A 19,494-nucleotide genomic window follows, 5' to 3' on the forward strand; every position below is an offset into this window, starting at 1 on the left:
AGACACTCAACATCTCCTCATTTGTCAGGAAGGTGCAACAGCAACTGCATTTTCTGAGAAGAATGAAGCGGGCAAGGCCACCGGCCACCATTATGTCAACCTTTATAGGAGCTCTATCAAGAGCATCCTGGCCAGCTGCATCACAGTGTGGGTTGCTGCAGAGAAATAGATCGACAGGACCATAAGAGTGGCAGACCTGATCTACCCGGGTCTTTATCTGAAAAGTGCATGTAAAATCATTGAGGACCCCTTCCACCCTATACACAGCATCTTTCAGCTGCTCCCATCGGGGAAAAGACACAGAAGTATCAGAGCGAGCACCACCAGGCCACAAAACAGCTTCTTCTTGCGGGCAGTGAGAATGCTGAATGACCAAAGGATCTGCTCACACTGACATACTCACAAAACAATATTTATTTATTTGTAAGGATGAAATACATGTCCTGCATGTTTTGTTTGTCTGTGTGTGTGATATGTGTGGTTGTGTGTTGTGTGTTTTGCACCAGAGACTGGAGAACACTGTTTTGTTGGGTTGTACTTGTACAATTAGCTAACAATAATCTTGACCGACCAGCAGAATAACCGACAGGAGACTTTATTTTTTTTCACAAGCCAACAAGTCAAAAAAATAACAACTTGCTTCAATGAAAATCCAATCTTTCAACTATGAACAGTCCAAAGTTAATCAAAGAAAATATTAATCCAAGCTTAGCTTGCCACACTGTGATTTACTCTGATGCACCTGAGTCTAAACCAGATTCTTGGCATCTCTTCTTTGATGCAAGTTCATCAAACTCTGGGGTCAGAGTTTGCCTCCCACCTGTCTTGAAAGGTCCTGTTTTCTGTCTTTCGTTTGGCCATTTTTCGTCAAGGTTTATTACATGTGAGTTAGGCGACAGGTCGCAGATGTTAATGAAAGTAAACAGAGGAGGTGGGGACGATTAGCGGGCTGACGGGCCGGCACCAATGCATTTGCAAAGCATTTGGGATTTGTAGTATTAGCTGTGCATGCACTATACTGCAGGCCAAATATAATTATATCACGGGCCAAATTTGGCCCGCGGGCCTAGGTTTGACATGTGTGGTCTAGAGAGTAGATTCATTGGCACTGCAAATGCACAAATGTGCTGGAAAACCTCAGGATATTATGCAGCATCCACAGGCAGTAAAGGGTGACCCCAGCATATGCTTGGCCCGAAATGTTGGTTACCCTTTACTGCCTATAGATGCTGCATGACCTGCTGAGTATCTCCATCACATTTGTATATAACACTCGACCACAATGTGTGCCAACTTTCTTACCTAGGTTAATTGGCACAGTGCCACTCAGTTCCACACAACCTGCATCACTTTGGAAACTCAACCAGGTAATACCCAAATCGAATGAACAAAGAGAAGCTTCAGAGACCCAACAGCATCCATGGAGAGAAATGGTTATGGAACATTTCTGGTTGGGACCATGTACCCAGGCTCTGATGAAGTTTGGTGAAATCTCCTGACCAAAAATGTTACCTGACCATCTCTATCTGTGGATGCTGCCATTGTATGGATCTGGCGAAACAGATGCATATGAAGAGAAGATGGACTCAGAGATCACATAAAAAAAATCTATTGCTTAATCACTGAACCATGTGAAAGGAAGGAGACATAGGTACATTTAAACAGAAGTTCCCCGGGCAAAAGAATAGAATGATGTGTTCACAGTATGGGATGGTAAGTACTGGCTTTTCAAATGCAGGGGAGATTGTTGATCTGATGAGAACTTGTTCAGGGAGAGGTAACTATGAAGCAAGAAAGATGGGCAGGGTTGTTAGGTTGCTGCATGGAGGAGATCACAGTTTGCAAATTGCACCTTCTGAAGGTTACAAATATTTTTTTTCCTGAATCATAATATTTAAATACCCCTGGATTGGATTCTTAGTGTGGTAATCCTTCCATGCCAAGGAAACATTGCCTTCATAATTTATTCACTCCTTGATCTGCAGGCATTCTCAACTCACCGACTTTAATGATTAGGTAGATAGGGTTTTGCTCCACCATTGCTAATTGGGTTGGGCTACAGAACAGTTTAGATGGAAAGCACAGTGGGAGGCCTCTATTGGCTCAGCACAGCTTTTAGTCTTCTCCCCTCCCATGGCTGAAGCAAGATGCATACCAGAGAGGTCCCTTGTTTTAAGGACGTCAACATGTGGGGAGAACATGCAACCAGAGAGCTAACTTTGAGGGTGTATTCTAGCACATACTGCTGCAGTCACCCACACTATCAATGACTTCCTCCAAGCAATTCTGGAGTTAACACCCCTTGACATAAGCAAGGGACATTGCAGTGTATCAAGAGTGTGGAATACCAGGTTGCATCACATCACAATAGACTCTGACACGATACCATGGCAACAGTTGAAAATTCACTTTTAACGAAGGGTCACGCTAACCTTTGAGATCTGGGAAACTCACTTCAAGATAGCTTCAGGGGAGCACTAGTCAAGCCTGGGAAATGGTTTAAAACAGAATCACGCCTTTCCCCACAATACCACACAACTGAGTATCCATCAACCTTAAAGTGAACTGCACACACAAAGGGAAGTTCAGCTGGTCCCCTGGCCCTTTCAAATTATCAAGGACTGTCTTATGATTGTTATCAGTGGGGCGATGAATTCTGTTAATTAATTCAACCAAGGCAGGTGAGAGAGGTTTAAAGTTTTAAGAAGAGCGCGGAGTACAGGCTCGGGCCATTTGATCTTGAGACCATTGGAGTAAGAGGAGGAGCAAGGAACTTGTGAAACCAGTGATTGGAGAGAATCAATCTCGGTGAGTGAGGTTTTAAAAATTGTAAAAAGAGCATGGAGGGCAACTGAAGGATTAAACAGAGTGTCGATTTGTGGGAGTCAGTACTTGGCAGGGACAAATAAAAAGAGGGGAAGGTAAAGAGAAGGCCCAGTGCAGATCTGAAGCTTTGGTTCGAGAGGGTTTGACGAGTTTGCTTCCAGTGAGGTAATTTAATCCTTTAAATAAATTAGGGGCAGATAATGGAGTCAGCTGGGGCAGTGATTGTGGGATGTGGGAAATCTGGGACAGCATAATTGTCCCTGATGACTACAACTGCAAAAGGTGCATCCAGCTGCAGCTCCTGACAAACCGAGTTAGGGAACTGGAGCTGGATGAACTTCAGACCATTTGGGAGGCAGAGACAGTGATAAGCAGGAGCTTCAGGGAGACAAGCACCCCCAAAAGTTAGGAGGCAGCTAGTTGGGTGACTGTCAGGAGAGGGAAGGGGAGTAGACAGAGAGGGCAGAGCATTCCTGTGGCTGTTCCCACCAGCAATAGGTATACCCTTTTGGATACTGTTAGTGAGAACGACCTACCAAGGTCAAAATGTAGTGGTCATGTCTCTGGCACTGAGATTGGACCCTCAGCTCAGAAAGGAAGGAGGGAGAAGTCAGCTGTAGTGATAGGGGATTCAATAGTTAGGGGGACAGATAAGAAACTGTGGGAGAAATTGAGTATTCCAGATGGTTTTTTGCCTCCCTGGTGACAGGGTCCGTGATATCTTGGTCTGAGTTCTCTCTATTCTCAGGAGGGAGGGTGAGCAGCCAGATGTTGTGGTCCATGTAGGGACCAATGGCATGGAAAGGAAGGGTGAGGAAATCCTGCAAGGAGAGTTTAGGAAGTTGGGTGCAAAGTTGAAGGACAGGACGCCCAGGATTGTGATCTCAGGAGAACTGCCTGTTCCACGTGCGAGTGAGGCTAGAAATAGGAAGTTAATGCATGACTAAAGAGATGGTGCAGGAGGGAGGGCTTCATGTTTCTGGATAATTGGGCTCTGTTCCAGGAAAGGTGGGACCTGTTCTGACGGGAACAGGAGGGGAACTAGCATCCTTGTGGGATGGTTTGATAATGCCTAGGGGGTTTAAATTAGATTGGCAGGGAAAGGGGAACCAGAGTGTTAGAGCAGATTTTTATGTGATAGAAATATTCTCAGGTGCATCTATTTCAATGCAAGAACTATTGTCGGTAAGGCAGATGAGCTTAGGACGTGGATTGGCACATGGGACTTGGTTGCATGAGGGGCAGGATTGGCAGCTCAATGTTCCGGGGTTCAATTGTTTCAGATGTGATAGAGGGGGAGGAATGAAAGGGAGAAGGAGTGGGGTTGCTAATCAGGTAAAATACCACAGCTGTGCATAGACAGGACAGCTAGGAAGGATCGTCTACAGAGGCCATATGGGTGGAGCAGAGGGATGGGAAAGGTGTGACCATACTGATAGAGTTGTATTATAGACAGCTAACCCAATCGTCAGGAGGAACAAATCTGTAGAGACATGCCAGTCCAATGTAAGAAGCAGAACGTTGCGATCATGGGAGATTTTAATTTTCAACAGATTGACTGGAAAAGGGTTGGATGGCTTGGAGTTTGTGAAATGTGTTCAGGAAAGTTTTCTAAATCAATATATCAATGAGAGAGGATGCAATACTGCATCTCCTATTAGGGAACGAGACAAGTCAAGTGACAGATGTATGTGTAGGGAACATTGTGGGTTCAATGTCGTTAATTTCAAGTTAATTATGGATAAGGATAGGTCTGGTCCTCGGGTTGAGGTTCCAAATTAGAGAAAGGTGAATTTTCTGGAAATGAGAAAGGATCTGGGAAGAGTGGATTGGGATAAATTGTTTTCTGGCAAGGATATGTCCAGTAAGGGGAAGGACTTCAAAGGGCAAATTTTGAGAGTATAGAGTTTGCATATAGCTGTCAGGATTAAAGGAAAAGTTACCAGGCAGAGGGGACCCTGGTTTTCAGGGGATATTGGTGATCTGGTTAAGGTATGTAGCAGGTAAAGGCAACAAGGACCGAATGAGGTGCTTGAAGAGTCCAGAAAATGTAAGAAAATACTCAAGAAGGAAATCGGGGAGGCAAGAAGAAGACACGAGTTTGTTTTGGCAGATAATGTGAAGGTAAACCCAAAGGGTTAAAAGGATAGTAAGGGACCAAATTGGTCCCCTAGAAGATAGGAGCGGTCATCTATGTATGGAGTCTCACAAGATGGGGAGATCTTAAACAGGTTTTTTCCCTCTGTATTTACTCAGGAAACTGGCATCGTGTAGAAAGAAGGGAAACCAGCAGCAGTGGCAGGGAACTGATGGAGATTCAGGAGGAGGAGGTGCTTGCTGCCTTACAGCGAATAAAGGTAGATAAATCACCCAGGCCAGATATGATATTCCCTCCAATCTTGAGGGAGATGAGTGCCGAAATTACAGGGGCCCTGATCCTTAGCCAAGGGTAAGGTGCCAGAGGATTGGAGGGTAGCTCATGTGGTTTCATTGTTTAAAAAGGGTTCCAAAAGTAAACCAGGTAATTAGAGGCCGGTGAGCCTGACATCAGTGGTGGGGAGATTATTGGAGGGTGTTCTGATAGATCAGATATACAAGTATTTGAACAGCCAAGGACAGATTAGGCATAGTCAGTATGGCTTTGTGCATGGTAGGTTGTGTTTAACGATTTTTTTGAGGAGGTTTCCAGGAAAGTAAATTAGGGGTCCTCCAAGTGGTCAATATCGACCACAGAGATCAAAGGGACTATTCAGGGGTCAAAATGGGTTTGATGACACCAGGGGCGGGGTGGGGGGGGAGGTGGGTGGGGGAAGCATCAATTTTAATATAGTGTCTATGGCAGTGTTGGTCAAGCTCTCGTGAGATTGGAACTTGGTGGCTGCCATGTTGCATTTGGCTTCACTTATAATGTAGTTGAGAGGAAAGGAGCCCCGTCCAGCACCGCCACCTCTCCCTGTCCAGCGCCGGGATTCCATGCCTGGGAATCGATGAGGGACCACATAGTCCCTGAAGGGGTCAATGGCCTAAAAAGTTTGAGGTCCTCTGAAGTTGACGAAGGAAAGACTGCGGATGTTGTCCACATGGACTTTTGTAAGGCCTTCAACAAGGTTCCACATGGGAGGTTAGTTCAGAAGGTTATAAACTGGATTGAAATTGGCGGAATGGGAGAAGACAGGGAGTGGTAGTGGATGACTGCTTCTCAGATTGAAGGCCTGTGACAAGTGATGTGCCTCAGGTGTAGAGGCAGATTAACCATAAGGCTGAGTAGGGGCCCAAAGGTAAGGAGGCACATCAAACCACAATAGAAATAAAAGGCACCTCAATAGAAATGTTACTTTAATGATGCCAAAAGGAACTAAGCCACAATATTAGAAGTATTTTAAAATTGCAACAACTTGTAGCTTTTAAGGTTCCTGTCGATTGGCTTTCAGCTATTCACTGAAATCAAAAAAACAACGGGCCCACTCAGGGCGGCGACAGCAGCTCATTGTGGGATCAATGGCTGTCTTCATTACCCGTAATCCCTCACGCAGCTGGAATCGCTCTGTTTGTACCAGCGCCGGGGAAGCGCACATCCCTGTCGCTGCCTGCCTTCTATCCATAAGTATGTACCCAGTTGTCGTTAGAGCATTAATTCCAACATCAATTCATAACAAGGTAAGAACGCTTCAGCAAATTTTATTTTTCTATTCAAATGCAGCTGCACGGGGGTGGGACGTGGGTGTACTGGAAAACTAATGATATAAAATTACTCAATCTGATTTGGCCTTCATGTATTGTGCTTCTTTGAAATTAATATAAGATAAAAATGCAATCTTAATACACAGGCCAAGGACTCAAGTAACTGCAGCCCCTCCTTCCGAGTTTCCCATTGGCTAGGCTCACTGCCCAGTCGATCATCGGGCAGCCGGTGACATGCATCCACTCTCATGCTACGCTGCACATGACCTGGGCAGAACAGCGGGTGGGCAAGGGGAGGGGGAGAAGCAGCAGCAACATGCGCCATTATGACGCCTCTGGTACAGTCTCGGCTCAGAGTGGAGACACCGCTAGGCCCTGCAAAATGGCAGTCAGGCCTTAAAGTGTGTTTATGGTGCTGAGGAGGGAGGGAGCGAAGGAGCTGGGGGCAGATCGGAAGCTGCGAAGATGAGGGGGGGCCCGGGGCATTGCCGGGCCCTTGAGGTGATGGAGCCGTGGTGGCTGCGGAGTTGACCTTTCAGCATTGATTGGTCCAGAATCAGTGGTACTAGAGAGGCATCTGCCTGGGGAAAGGGGTCGGCAGGGACAAGTTAGGGGTGGGTGGGGGAAGAGGGTGTCGGTGGCTGGGCTGGGCTTGGGAGTGCATTGGGAGATCCCTATATCACTGAAAGCTTGACCTGTATTTTTGAGTTGGTAAAGTTATCTAAAAGATGGGTGTCAGATGTTTGAACAGGGGCACAATTTCAGAGCTTGCCATAGGCATTATTTTAGGTGGATACACCACTTGGTGGGTGGGCATGGGCTGTGAATGCCCCCAATGATGCTGACCCTTGGGCGTCTTACTAAAGCTCAGCCTTGAGGCCTGGGTGGTCATTAACCTGCCACTGGATCGGTGTCTATATCAATGATCTGGATGATAATGTGTGAAATTGGATCAGCAAGTTTACATATGACACTAAGACATTGTGGACAGTAAGGAAGATTTTCAAAGTTTGCAGAGGGATCTGGACCAACTGGAAAAATGGGCTGAAAAATAGCAGATGGAATTTAATGCTGACAATTGTGAGGTGATGCATTTTGGACGGATAAACCAAGGTCAGATGTACACAGTAAATGGTTGGGGATTAAGGATTGTGGAGGAACAAAGGGATCTGGGAAAACAGATAATTCCCTGAAAGTGGTGTCACAGATAGAAAGGGTTGTGGAGAAAGCTTTTGTCATCTTGGCCTTCATTAATCGAAGTATTGAGTACAGGATTTAGGATGCTATGGTGAGGTTGTATAAGACATTGGTGAGGTCAAATTTGGAACATTGAGTGCAGTTTTGGTCACAAACCACAGGAAGGATATCAGTGAGATTGAAAGAGTGCAGAAAAGATTTACTCGGTGGTTGCTGGGTCTTCAGGAGTTGAGTTACAGGGAAAGATTAAACTGGTTGGGATTTTATTCCTTAGATCGAAGAAGAATGAGAGGAGATTTGATAGAGGTTTATAAAATTATGAGCGAATAGACAGAGTAAATGCGAGTAGGTTCTCTCCACTTACATTAGGAGAGATAAATACAATAGGACACGGCTTTAGGGTGAAAAGTTTAGGGAGGACATTAGGGGGAACTTTGTCACTCAGAGAGTGGTGGGAGTGTGGCAGGAGCTGCCATGTGGTGAGGTAAATGAAGGCTCAATCTTAAGTTTTAAGAATAAATTGGATGGGAGAAGTCTGGAGAGTTATGGAATAGGTGCAAGTCAGTGGGACTGCTAGTGGAATGATGTTTTGGTATAGACTAAAAGGGCCAAATGGCATGCTTTCTGTACTGTACTTTTCGATGGTTTTCAAATCTGTTCTGTGACTAAACACAAAGCAGCAAAAATAAATTAGTGATTCTTACAAAATATTGCACAAGGTTATTATCACATCACTGAGATGTGGAGACAAACGAATTACCCAGTCCTACTAATTGCTAAAGCGGTAACTTCAGACTTTGGCCCTCCTCTTGAATGGGAAATACTTACTCCCAATTATAAGGTCAGCAACAGTTCCCTCCAAAGGTCACTTGTGGAAAAGGTAAAATAAGCTAGCATTAAGGTAACTGTTTGGTTAAGTTTGTTCCTTCTTTTTAATAAATCAATAATTTTGACTGTTGCTCCAATGGAGAACAGATTCTTGGCTAGGAGAGGTCCAACCATGGAATGCTGAGTTAAGTGTTTTTCAAACACTTCCTCTAACCTTAATGACTTGCAGCAAATATTGAGAAGGAAATTTCGAACTGCACTGTTGCAGCGGTCTGCCTGGGTCAAATTAAGAGGGTAGCTCCATCTTCAGGAATGGGGAGTTGGTACAAACATGAGATCATCCAGAATGACTTATCATGCACATTATTGCTTCAATTTAATTCTGCATGTTAGAACATAGAAAACCTACAGCACAATACAGGCCATTCGGCCCACAAAATTGTGCCAAAGCATGTCCCTACCTTAGGAATAACTAGGCTTACCCATAGCCCTCTATTTTTCTAAGCTCCATGTACCTTCCAAAAGTCTTTTGAAGAACCCTAATGTATCCTCCTCCACCACCGTTGCCGACAGCCCATTCCATCCACTGCTCTCTGCGTAACAATATTTAGCCTCGACATCTCCTCTGTACCTACTCCCCAGCACCTTAAACTCATCTCTTCCCACCAACTCCCCACCTCAGCACCTTCCCTTGCTGTGACCAGTGCTCCCATTGAGACCTCCTCTATGTTGAAGAGACTAATCACAGACTGGGGGATCACTTAGCTGACCCTCCGCATTCTAGATAGGGATTCAGTTTAGATTCAGTTCTGTGCCCCACTCCTGCATTGTCATGTCCGTCCATGGCCTCGTGCACTGCCAAACCAAGACCACCCATAAATTGGAGGAGTAACGCCTAATATTCTGTCTGGGCACTCTCCAACCAGATGGCATTGAAATTGACCTCTCCAGAAAAAAAGAATGGAACCCTTCATCAAGACTGGGGACATGGTGAAGATTCGCAGTCTCGATGAAACTTTTGGCTCCAAAGGTTGGCTGTCCTCTTCTCCCTCTTCAACCTGCTGAGTTCCTCATGTGTTTAACACATGAAATATGCAATCTTATTTAGACAACTGCACGGCACAATTAGCCTTGCAGTTAGTTTGAAACCATTACAGTGCCCATGACACAGATTCGAATCCCGTGCCGTCTATGAGGAATTTATATGTTCTCCCTGTGTCTACATGGGTTTCCTCTGGGTGCTCCGATAACCTCCCACCCTTCAAAATGTTGTAGATGAATTGTGGAATTTGGTTATGGGCTGTATGTGTAAATTTAACATTTAAATTTAATGATTCTGAAATATACCTGCCATGTAGCTCCAAACCGGCCCTATCATTGACTCTCAGTACATTCAGAAAATGAGCACTGAAAACAGAGTTCACAATTTCAGAATAAATAAAAAATATTTTGCATCCATAGGATATTTACAACCAAAGCTCTTTACAAACACTGAGCTACAATTGATGTGTATTACACAAAAGTACTGGAGAAACTCAGCAGGTCACACAACATTATTTATGTAGCAAAGATAAAGATGCATCACCAACGTTTTGTGAAGGTATTTGGTCACCTGCCTGCCCACATTTTGCTCACACGGATGAAGGGCTCAGGCCCACATTTTGCTCACATGAACAAAGGGCTCAGGTCCAAAACATTGAATATGGATCTTGATCTTTGATACATAAATAACGCTGTGTGTCATGCTGAGATTCTCCAGCACACTTGTGCACTGCACTGGAGCTCAGCATCTACAGATTTATGAAGTGCAGTTGATGCTTGAAGGACAAACACACACAATAGTTGCATGCAGCATGGCTCCACAAAAAGCAACGAGATGAATGATAATGATATTGGAGCAGGGTTATGTATTCTCCCCAGTGTCTCTGCTAACTCTTCCATTCAGGATTCTGTGGAATGATGCAGGAGTTGGCCCAGAAATGGGATTCAAAGCCAAGCCCCCCTCACCCTACAGCTTTCGCAATGAACACGTATCTCATTTTTCACAAAATGTTGACCAAACTTGAACATCATTTGGAGAAAACATAGAAAAGGGAAGCCAAATCTCCCCATGTGTTTCTGAATTACCAGTTCACTTTGGAGAACAATACACAGGACGTTAGCTTTCCTCCCATTGTGGAAAAGACTGATTATCTTGTACAGGGCAGGGTTGAGGGGGGGGGGGGTGGGAAATGTTGACAATTAAAAATGATTAATGTTTAACAGAAACTGTAATTATGACCATATAACTCCTCTGTATTTCGGGTATGTTACATTATGGCCAGCCATAAAGATTCCTGATGCTCTATTTCTCAAGACTACACAATGTGGACTCATGACCCACTCTTCCCATAGGATCACCTCTTGCCTTTAAATGGGGGCAGTCGGTGAACAAGTTTTAGTCATCTGCCAACAGTGCCATTGGAAACAAAATAACCCATCACGCTCCCTGTTTGATATCATGCACTCATTAGTTCCCATTCAACTGCCAGAAGATCGAAGTTTTTTTCCAACCAGTTCATCAAAGTTCTGGTCCAGAGAGGAAATGGAAAATCAGACCTCAAACCTGGAGCCATTTTGGTGAAGTGGATGCTCCAGACGTGGAATTCCAGTAATGACATAATTAAGCAGGGTTAGTGTGGCATGAGTGCAGTTCTATTACACACAGCACCAGCAGCCAGAGTTCAAATACAACGCTGGCTGGACAGAGTTTGTACAACCTCCCAGTGTCTGTGTGGGTTACCTCTGGGGGCTCCTGTTCACTCCCATGTTTCAAAGTCGTTCAACGGTAGGAAGATAATTGGTCTCAGATTAAAATCAAATTAAACAAAACAAAATGCTCACCATCCTTTTCCACCAACTTGAAGGGCTCAGTGTCCCATCCATCCTCAATATAAGCAGGCTGGACATCCAGGTGTCCATAGATGCATATGGTTTTCTTTGATGGATCATTGCCCAATGTGGCCAACAGGATTGGAGGAAGTGGAATCTTTGTTCCATCAGGCATCTAGTTTTAAATTGAAACATTATCATTAGTGATGATCTGGAAGAGAGATGTTGTAGCGTGCAAGGTAACTAAACAAACGAACGAGGCCGGCAGTCGAGCTCATCAGTACTCCTGAGCATTATTGAGTCCAGCATGCTGCCGTTTTAAGGCCTTCTTAGCTCCCGCCCCATGCGCCGGAAACCACGTCATCATGACGCCAACATGCTGCTCACACGTATGTGGGCCCTGAGCCTCTGCCAGAAAAGACAAACCACGCGGCGCCATCTTTGATGCAGCTGCTCCGCTGATGCGGGCATAACACACAAAACCGGTTCGCCCCACCATCAATTACATGCATCGCCCCACAGTGTTGTGGAGAGAATGGTAGTTTCAGGTGTAAATTTGGACGATTTATCACAGAAAAACCCATCGATGCACCAATAGCTGAAGGCAGGCCATCAGCTCCCAGGCAACTACAGAAGATGGGCCAGCACCTCTGAGAAGGGAAGCAGAAGGTTTCCAAAGCGTGCCCTCCATGCTTCTCACCGTTTGTTGCCCATTATCAACCAGCTCCACACAACCACCTAGTTTTCTGATCTCTTCACCGACAAATTCCACCATTTGGATGGTTTCCTTTCTTTTCTCTGGCAAGGCAGACACGCTCTCTATTGCAACCCATTCTGCAAGACGCTGGGGAAACAGATAACATCAAGTTATAAATCTACCCTCACAGATCAAAGCAAGACTGAATTATTCCCCAGGTTAGTTTATATAAAAACACAAAAGGCTTTTTATCTTAAAAACAAAATTAAACCTCACGCCTGACTGGGGCTGAGATTAGAGTGGCTGTACCCAAAATGAATTATCTGTACAATTTTGGAGAGAATGTGAACTTCTGCATTTGTTGAGTAAACTCACGATCATAAGGTCACATTTTACTACCATTTTCATTCTTTTGTGCCTCGGTGTCTCATTGGTGGAAGAGCCAGTCCAGGGCTGCTCTTTCCGAGTCTTTACAGCCAAACAAAAGTGGAGACGTGGTGGATGGCTGTTCCTGACAATGAAGGAACTTTGAACCTTGTTTGATGAGAATAACAAGCAATAAACACAAAGTAAAGGCAGTACAATAGGCCACCAAGACTTTTAATAGATCAGACTTTGAACAGATAGATGGGAAGGGTTTGGACCAAATTCAGGAAAATGGGGTCAGTGGCAGAAATGGGGGGTGGTGAGAGAATGGTGGGTGGGGGGGGGCAGCTGTGGGAGAACTTCGGGGGGAGGGTTGGAAGAACCAGGGGAGGGGGTGGGAGAACCAGGAGGAGGGCGTGGTGGGAGAACTGGGGCAGGGGGTGGGAGGGGGAGAGGCAGAGCAGTGGGAGGACACATTTACTTCCACTAATCTGTGACACCTGAGGCTTTCTGAAGCTCAGAACCTGAGAGCATTCTTTCTGGAAAATTATTGAGAGGTGATCTTCTTGTTTACGAAAGGCATCCAGAGCTTCCAGGAGTGGAGGCAATTACTATTAAACAGCTATTGCTGTGGATTCCAAGGAAACCCAACCTAAGAGAACTCCCCAGGTAAAAATCTAGAATAATTTGCATTGAAAACATTTCAGTGGATAGACTGGTATTTTTTTTTAATTTTTATTTTTCACACTATGGACCATACTGACCAAAATACATACAGACATTTTCCTCTTGAATATACACAGTGTCATTTTCTCCCTTTCTACCCACCTCCCTTCCCTCCCTCCCTCATTCCCCCCTCCCCATTCATTCAACGTTCAATCTATATGATATATTAAACCCGTTAAACAACGTCGTCACATAATAAAAATAAACAAGAAATTTGTGTCTTCTACTTTTACATACTGGGTCAATTCATTTTGTTGTCTTCTCCTTCTGTCATTTTAGGTGGTGGACGTCCAAGGTAGGATTTCTCTATTGTGTTCCATGTATGGTTCCCATATTTGTTCAAATACTGTGATGTTATTTCTTAAATTATATGTTATTTTTTCCAATGGAATACATTTATTTATTTCTTTGTACCATTGTTGTATTCTCAAGTTGTCTTCTAATTTCCAGGTTGACATAATACATTTTTTTGCTACAGCTAATAAATCTTTTTTGTGCTCCATCCAAATGAAGTACAAGTTCTTTATTTCTTGTATTACTTAGAAGGAAGATCTCTGGGTTTTTTGGTATGTTGCTTTTTGTGATTTTATTTAATACCTGGTTTAGATCTTCCCAAAATTTTTCCACTTTCTCACATGCCCAAATTGCATGTATTGTTGTTCCTGTTTCCTTTTTACAGTGAAAACATCTGTCTGATACTGTTGGGTCTCATTTATTTAACTTTTGGGGTGTGATGTATAGCCTGTGTAACCAATTATATTGTATCATGCGTAACCTTGTGTTTATTGTATTTCTCATAGTTCCGGAGCATAGCTTTTCCCATGTTTCATTCTTTATCTTTATGTTTAGATGTTGTTCCCATTTTTGTTTAGGTTTACAGTTTGTTTCCTCGTTCTCCTTTTCTTGCAGTTTGATGTACATGTTTGTTATAAATTTTTAAATTATCATTGTGTCTGTAATCACATATTCAAAATTGCTTCCTTCTGGTAACCTCAGACTGTTTCCCAGTTTGTCCTTCAAGTAGGTTTTCAGTTGGTGGTATGCAAACATTGTATCGTGAGTTATATTATATTTGTCCTTCATTTGTTCAAAAGATAATAATTTATTTCCCAAAAAACAATTTTCTATTCTTTTCATTCCTTTTCTCTCCCATTCTCTGAAGGAAAGGTTATTTATTGTGAAAGGGATTAGTTGATTTTGTGTCAATATTAATTTTAGTAGTTGATAATTTATTTTATCCCTTTCTACCTGAATCTTCTTCCAAATGTTGAGCAGATGGTGCAATACTGGTGAATTCCTATGTTGCACCAACTTTTCATCCCACTTATATAGTATATGTTCAGGTACCTTCTCCCCTATTTTATCTAGCTCAAATTTGGTCCACACTGGTCTTTCCCTTGTTTGATAAAAATCTGATAACTATCTTAATTGTGCTGCTCTCTAATAATTCTTAAAGTTTGATAGCTGTAAGCCCCCTTGTTTGTACCATTCTGTTAATTTATCTAGTGCTATCCTCAGTTTTTCCCTTTTCCATAAGAACTTCCTTATTATTTTCTTTAGCTCCTTGAAGAATTTCTCTGTTAGGTGAATTGATAATGATTGAAATAGGTATTGTATCCTTGGGAAGATGTTCATTTTAATACAGTTTACCCTTCCTATCAGTGTTAGTTGCAAGTCTTTCCAGTGCTCTAAGTCGTCTTGTAATTTTTTCATTAATGGCTGATAATTTAGTTTGTATAGATGGCCAAGATTATTATCTAGTTGTATACCTAGGTATCGAATTGCTTGTGTTTGCCATCTAAATGGTGATTCTTTCTTAAACTTTGTGAAATCCACATTATTCATTGGCATTGCTTCACTTTTATTTGCGTTGATCTTGTACCCCGATACTTCTCCATATTCCTTCAATTTCTTATGTAATTCTTTTACTGATATTTCTGGTTCTGTTAAGTATACTGTGACATCATCTGCAAATAGATTGATTTTATATTCCTTCTCTTTTATTTTTATCCCTCTTATTTTATTTTCTGTTCTTATCAGTTCTGCCAGTGGTTCTATAGCTAACACGAATAGTGAGGGAGATAGTGGATATCCCTGCCTTGTTGATCTGCTTAATTTAAATTGGTTTGATATATATCCATTTACTGTCACCTTCGCCAATGGTCCCTCATATAATGCTTTAATCCAATTAATATATTTCTCTGGTAGGTTGAATTTCTGTAGTACTTTGAATAAATAATTTCATTCTACTCTGTCAAAGGCTTTCTCTACATCTAAAGCAACCGCCACTGTTGGTGTTTTGTTTCCTTGTACTGCATGGATTAAGTTAATAAATTTACAGATATTGTCCGTTGTTCGTCTTTTTTTAAATAAATCCAGTTTTATCTAGTTTTACTATTTTTGGTACACAGTCGGCCAGTCTGTTTGCTAATAGTTTAGCTATTATCTTATAATCTGTGTTAAGTAGAGATATTGTTCTATATGATGCTGGGGTTAGTGGATTTTTCCCCAACTTTGGTATTACTGTAATTATTGCTGTTTTGCATGAATCTGGCATGTTTTGTACAGGAGAGGTGATTACTGCAGGATTATTTCAAATTCATTATTTGTTAATTCATTTATTACATTGATTGTGGTCAAATAAAAAGATAGAAATTCCTCCAATATATTCAGTGGTTAGTGCATTGTAACAGTTAAAAATGGGGTTTAATAATTTCTATATTTGTGAATTTTATCTCATGTTTGCGGTGAGAATAAGTTGGGTGGTGCACATCCCTTGGGCAGCACCTATGCTCTTCCTTCCTGTCTCTCATCTTGCTAAGGGAGCGAAGGGGTTATAAAAGGAAGAAAGCGCGAAAGACTGTGATGGTTGTATAATTTTGTCTTCTAAAGGGAGTGAATAAATGGTGGAAAGCAACCCAATGAGTCTTCTCTTCTTCTACACTCTATGCAAAGCCATTTCACAATGTACAAAAGATTGAGCAAAGCGTAAAGCAGTTAAAGATTCAGACACTTGGTTAGAAGTGGAGAGCCACAAACTGAATCAGCCAAAATTCCCAACCCAAGATTGGTGATCAATTTCTGATTAGAATAGCCACAATCTAAATGTGAAAAGAATGATACACAATCTACAATTCAGTGGCAGATTGTAGAATTTACCCAAAAAAAATCAAAAGGTGGCCTGACGAGGCTCCCTATTTCACAAACACGAGGCATCAGCAGAAAGTTATAGCAGCGGCTTCAGACGAGATTTCAGAACCACTTCCCTAAACTGTCTTATGTGCTGAGTTTTAACTCTACAACTGTCACTAAAATGCAATGTGATGCAGAAGGAAAACAATTAAAAATTATATAGAGAGCTGCAAAATGACTGGTAAGTTAGGATGTATAGAAAGAATTTGATTTGTAACATCCAGTGTGGACACACCTGCAGAACTGCTTCAAGTTTCAATCAGCACAGCCAGTAACAATCTTCTCACAGCCCACCCCTCACAGAAAAATACACACACACCCCTCTCAGCCCACCCCCTCACCCACACACCCCTCACAGCCCATCCCCTCACCCACACACACCCCTCACAGCCCATCCCCTCACCCACACACACCCCTGACAGCCCACCCCTCAACCAAAAATATGCTACACCCCTCACAGACAAATACACACACCCCTCACAGCCCAGCATATATACACACTCCTCACAACCCACCACTCACAGCCAAACCCCTCACCGGTCAGCCCCTCACCCACACACAAAAATCCCTGTGTCCTGCCCCAATGCTGTGCGCCACTGATGAGGTGTCCTTTGTTGAACACATCGAGCTGGGTACGTCAGAGGCGCAGCATGGATGCCAGTGCATTTCAATACAGATTCCTCCTTTTGTTTCTGAACTTCTGCTGCTCAAACAGGAGTCCAACTTCATCTGATTAGCACAACCCACATGATCTCGTGTTTCCCGCCCCACCCCCGAAGTAACGACGGAATGAATTGCTAACAGCACCATGAACTCAAAAGCAAAAGTGACAAAATGCAGACGGGGCAAACCCTTACCTTAATGTACAACTCTTGGTTGTCATCTATGTACTGGAAAAATACTTTCAGGAGCTCTGCCATCTCACTGCTGAGTGCAGGAGTGATTCTGAAAGCAGATTTATGCTGAGTAATGCAGTGAACCACAGAAAGACAGATATAAAGGCCTCCAAGTCCCTACGCTCCGCCCTTCATCCTGACAACTGTGAGATAAAGGGTGAGATACAGGCACACTGAGCTAATTAACCCTTTCTCACCACTGGTTGGATAAAAATAGCAGTTCACGATATTTAACACCTCCTGCCATCTACAAAGGTCGCGCCCAAAGAACAGGCCTTAATGCAGCTTTAGAATGGGGCTGTCGAACACCTTCCTGCCTCACAGTTGGCTCCCCAGGGAGCTAAAGCCTTCCCCGTCTCAAAATCAGAACCATGATTTATTGTCATGAACAAGCCATGAAGTTCGGTGTTTTGTGGCTGCGTAACAGTGCAAACATTCATAGTGTAGCCATCTTACCACATTATCAGAAATAAAAATACCAGAAACAAGCTGAGCTTGCTTTCACCCTCTGCTGGTGTGCCAAGCTGTCTATTACGGCAATGCACAAATGTGCGGGAGAAACCCTGCAGCTCACTCAGCATTCATAGGAAGTAAAGGGTAACCAACGCTTCGGGGCTGGGCCCTTCATTACAAGGTGGGGGTGCGGGATGTGGAGAAGAGGAGGGAGGAAGGGGCCTGGTAAGGCCGCAGGTCCACAGGCCAGTGGTGGATACAGTCAGGCAGCAGCAGCAAGGATCAAATCTGCAGAGTTCACCACCCTCATTAAATCTGGTGGAGTTCAAAGCTCGCCTGGGTGGAGAAACCCCCAAAACAAAGGTACCCCCCCAGCACAATATGTGAATAATCAGCTGGCAATAAATTCCAACACGATTTATGCTGCCTGCTTTTAAGCAAGATTGCTGCCGACTCCCATCATTAAAGGTGGCATCGGAACTGATATTATGAGAGGTTGTCGGGATTGCAAGGGGTAGTTGGGGGTGAAACTGGAATGAGGCTGCAGCCCAGTGTTTTGCAACCTTTTTACCCTTGTGGAACCCTTGAAATAATTTTCATAAAAATGATTATAAACCATTATTAATATCTATCTCTTTTATATTTTTTATCGTAGTTCACATGCTAAAACATTTTTTTTGGATAACTTGTTTAAGGAAAAAAATGACCCCTTTTTTGTCAAATTTATTGGCAATGCAAAAAAAAATCATACTGCTCCTTTATGAGACCTCACACCAAGGTTTTCATTGTAAATAATATAAGGTTGAAGCCTTTATTATAATAGGCAAGGATTTTCCAACAATATGCCGTCCACGTACAGTAAAATTATGAATATAATTACTCAAAAATTCATTAGCCTATTTATCATTGTTTCCCACGGATCCACTAGTGACCTCTTGCGCAACCCTCGGGTTCCGGGGAACCCTGTTTGAGAAACACTTCTGCAGTTTAAATGATGGAGCAGCACAGAAAAAGGCCCTTCACCCATCACAATTCTTGCATTCCCATCATCCACCCCAGATTCTCCCATTCACACTTGGAATAATTTTAACTGTGGCTAAACAGTTAAACACATGGCTTCTGCAACAATCAGACCTGAAGCCATTGACAAACATGCAAGATTCATTCAAGTCTTCAATGTGTGTCTTCAGGAATTCTGGGAAGTCAAACAATGGCTGTTCTCCAATTACTCGACTGGAATCTTCTCCCAGAGCAGTAGCTACAGTGCTTCTTCCATCCTGGCAACAGTGCAGCCAATGAACCCATTGATAAAATGACTACGTTGTTCACATTTGTAGATGACAAAGTCTAATGTTCTTATCTTTAATCTTTTGTCATGGAGCAGAGTCAGATTCGGTCTAAAACAAGCTCAGATAACCCTGCAGTTGTAGAAGGCAGCAAGACAGTGAAAATCCATCCGTCAGCAAGAATCAAAGAGAACTTTACTCTTCTGAACCACAACGAGAGTGCTGACACATTAAACACTCAGCAGATTCAGCATCTTGTATGCATTGAGAGACTTAACGCTTCAAATGAGAAAAGCCCTGGTCAGAAGTGAAAATGAGCAATTAAAAAAGATCGTGCTGTGTCGAGAATGGGGCAGGAGGGATGAATAAAAGAAAGGGATTATCAGTTTTGTTCAAAAATATACTTTATTCACAATAAAATATTTACAATACAAGAACACTGTGCAAGACCTTTTACATTTATTGTGTCAATCAT

The 19,494-nt window shown here is 43.0% G+C and overlaps 1 protein-coding gene across 5 annotated transcripts in view; it reads right to left on the bottom strand.

The window, feature by feature from the left end:
- Positions 1–17,393, bottom strand: part of LOC138755051 (cytosolic non-specific dipeptidase-like) — a 51,488-nt gene extending 34,095 nt beyond the window's left edge. The window contains exons 1-3 of one of the 5 annotated variants that reach the window (XM_069920226.1): positions 17,242–17,392; positions 12,104–12,247; positions 11,416–11,578 (exon numbers count right to left, since the gene is read on the bottom strand). In XM_069920226.1, the coding sequence (XP_069776327.1) occupies positions 11,416–11,578; positions 12,104–12,247; positions 17,242–17,304 (370 nt within the window). In that variant the 5' untranslated portion in view covers positions 17,305–17,392. Of the gene's footprint in view, positions 1–11,415; positions 11,579–12,103; positions 12,248–13,429; positions 13,450–17,241 lie in introns of those variants that run through there. The other 4 variants (XM_069920225.1, XM_069920227.1, XM_069920229.1 and 1 more) reach the window with 4 other exon arrangements.
- Between the last annotated feature and the right edge of the window lie 2,101 nt (positions 17,394–19,494).

The sequence above is a fragment of the Narcine bancroftii genome, chromosome 2, assembly GCF_036971445.1.
Source record: "Narcine bancroftii isolate sNarBan1 chromosome 2, sNarBan1.hap1, whole genome shotgun sequence".
In the NCBI taxonomy this organism is placed as follows: Eukaryota; Metazoa; Chordata; class Chondrichthyes; order Torpediniformes; family Narcinidae; genus Narcine; species Narcine bancroftii.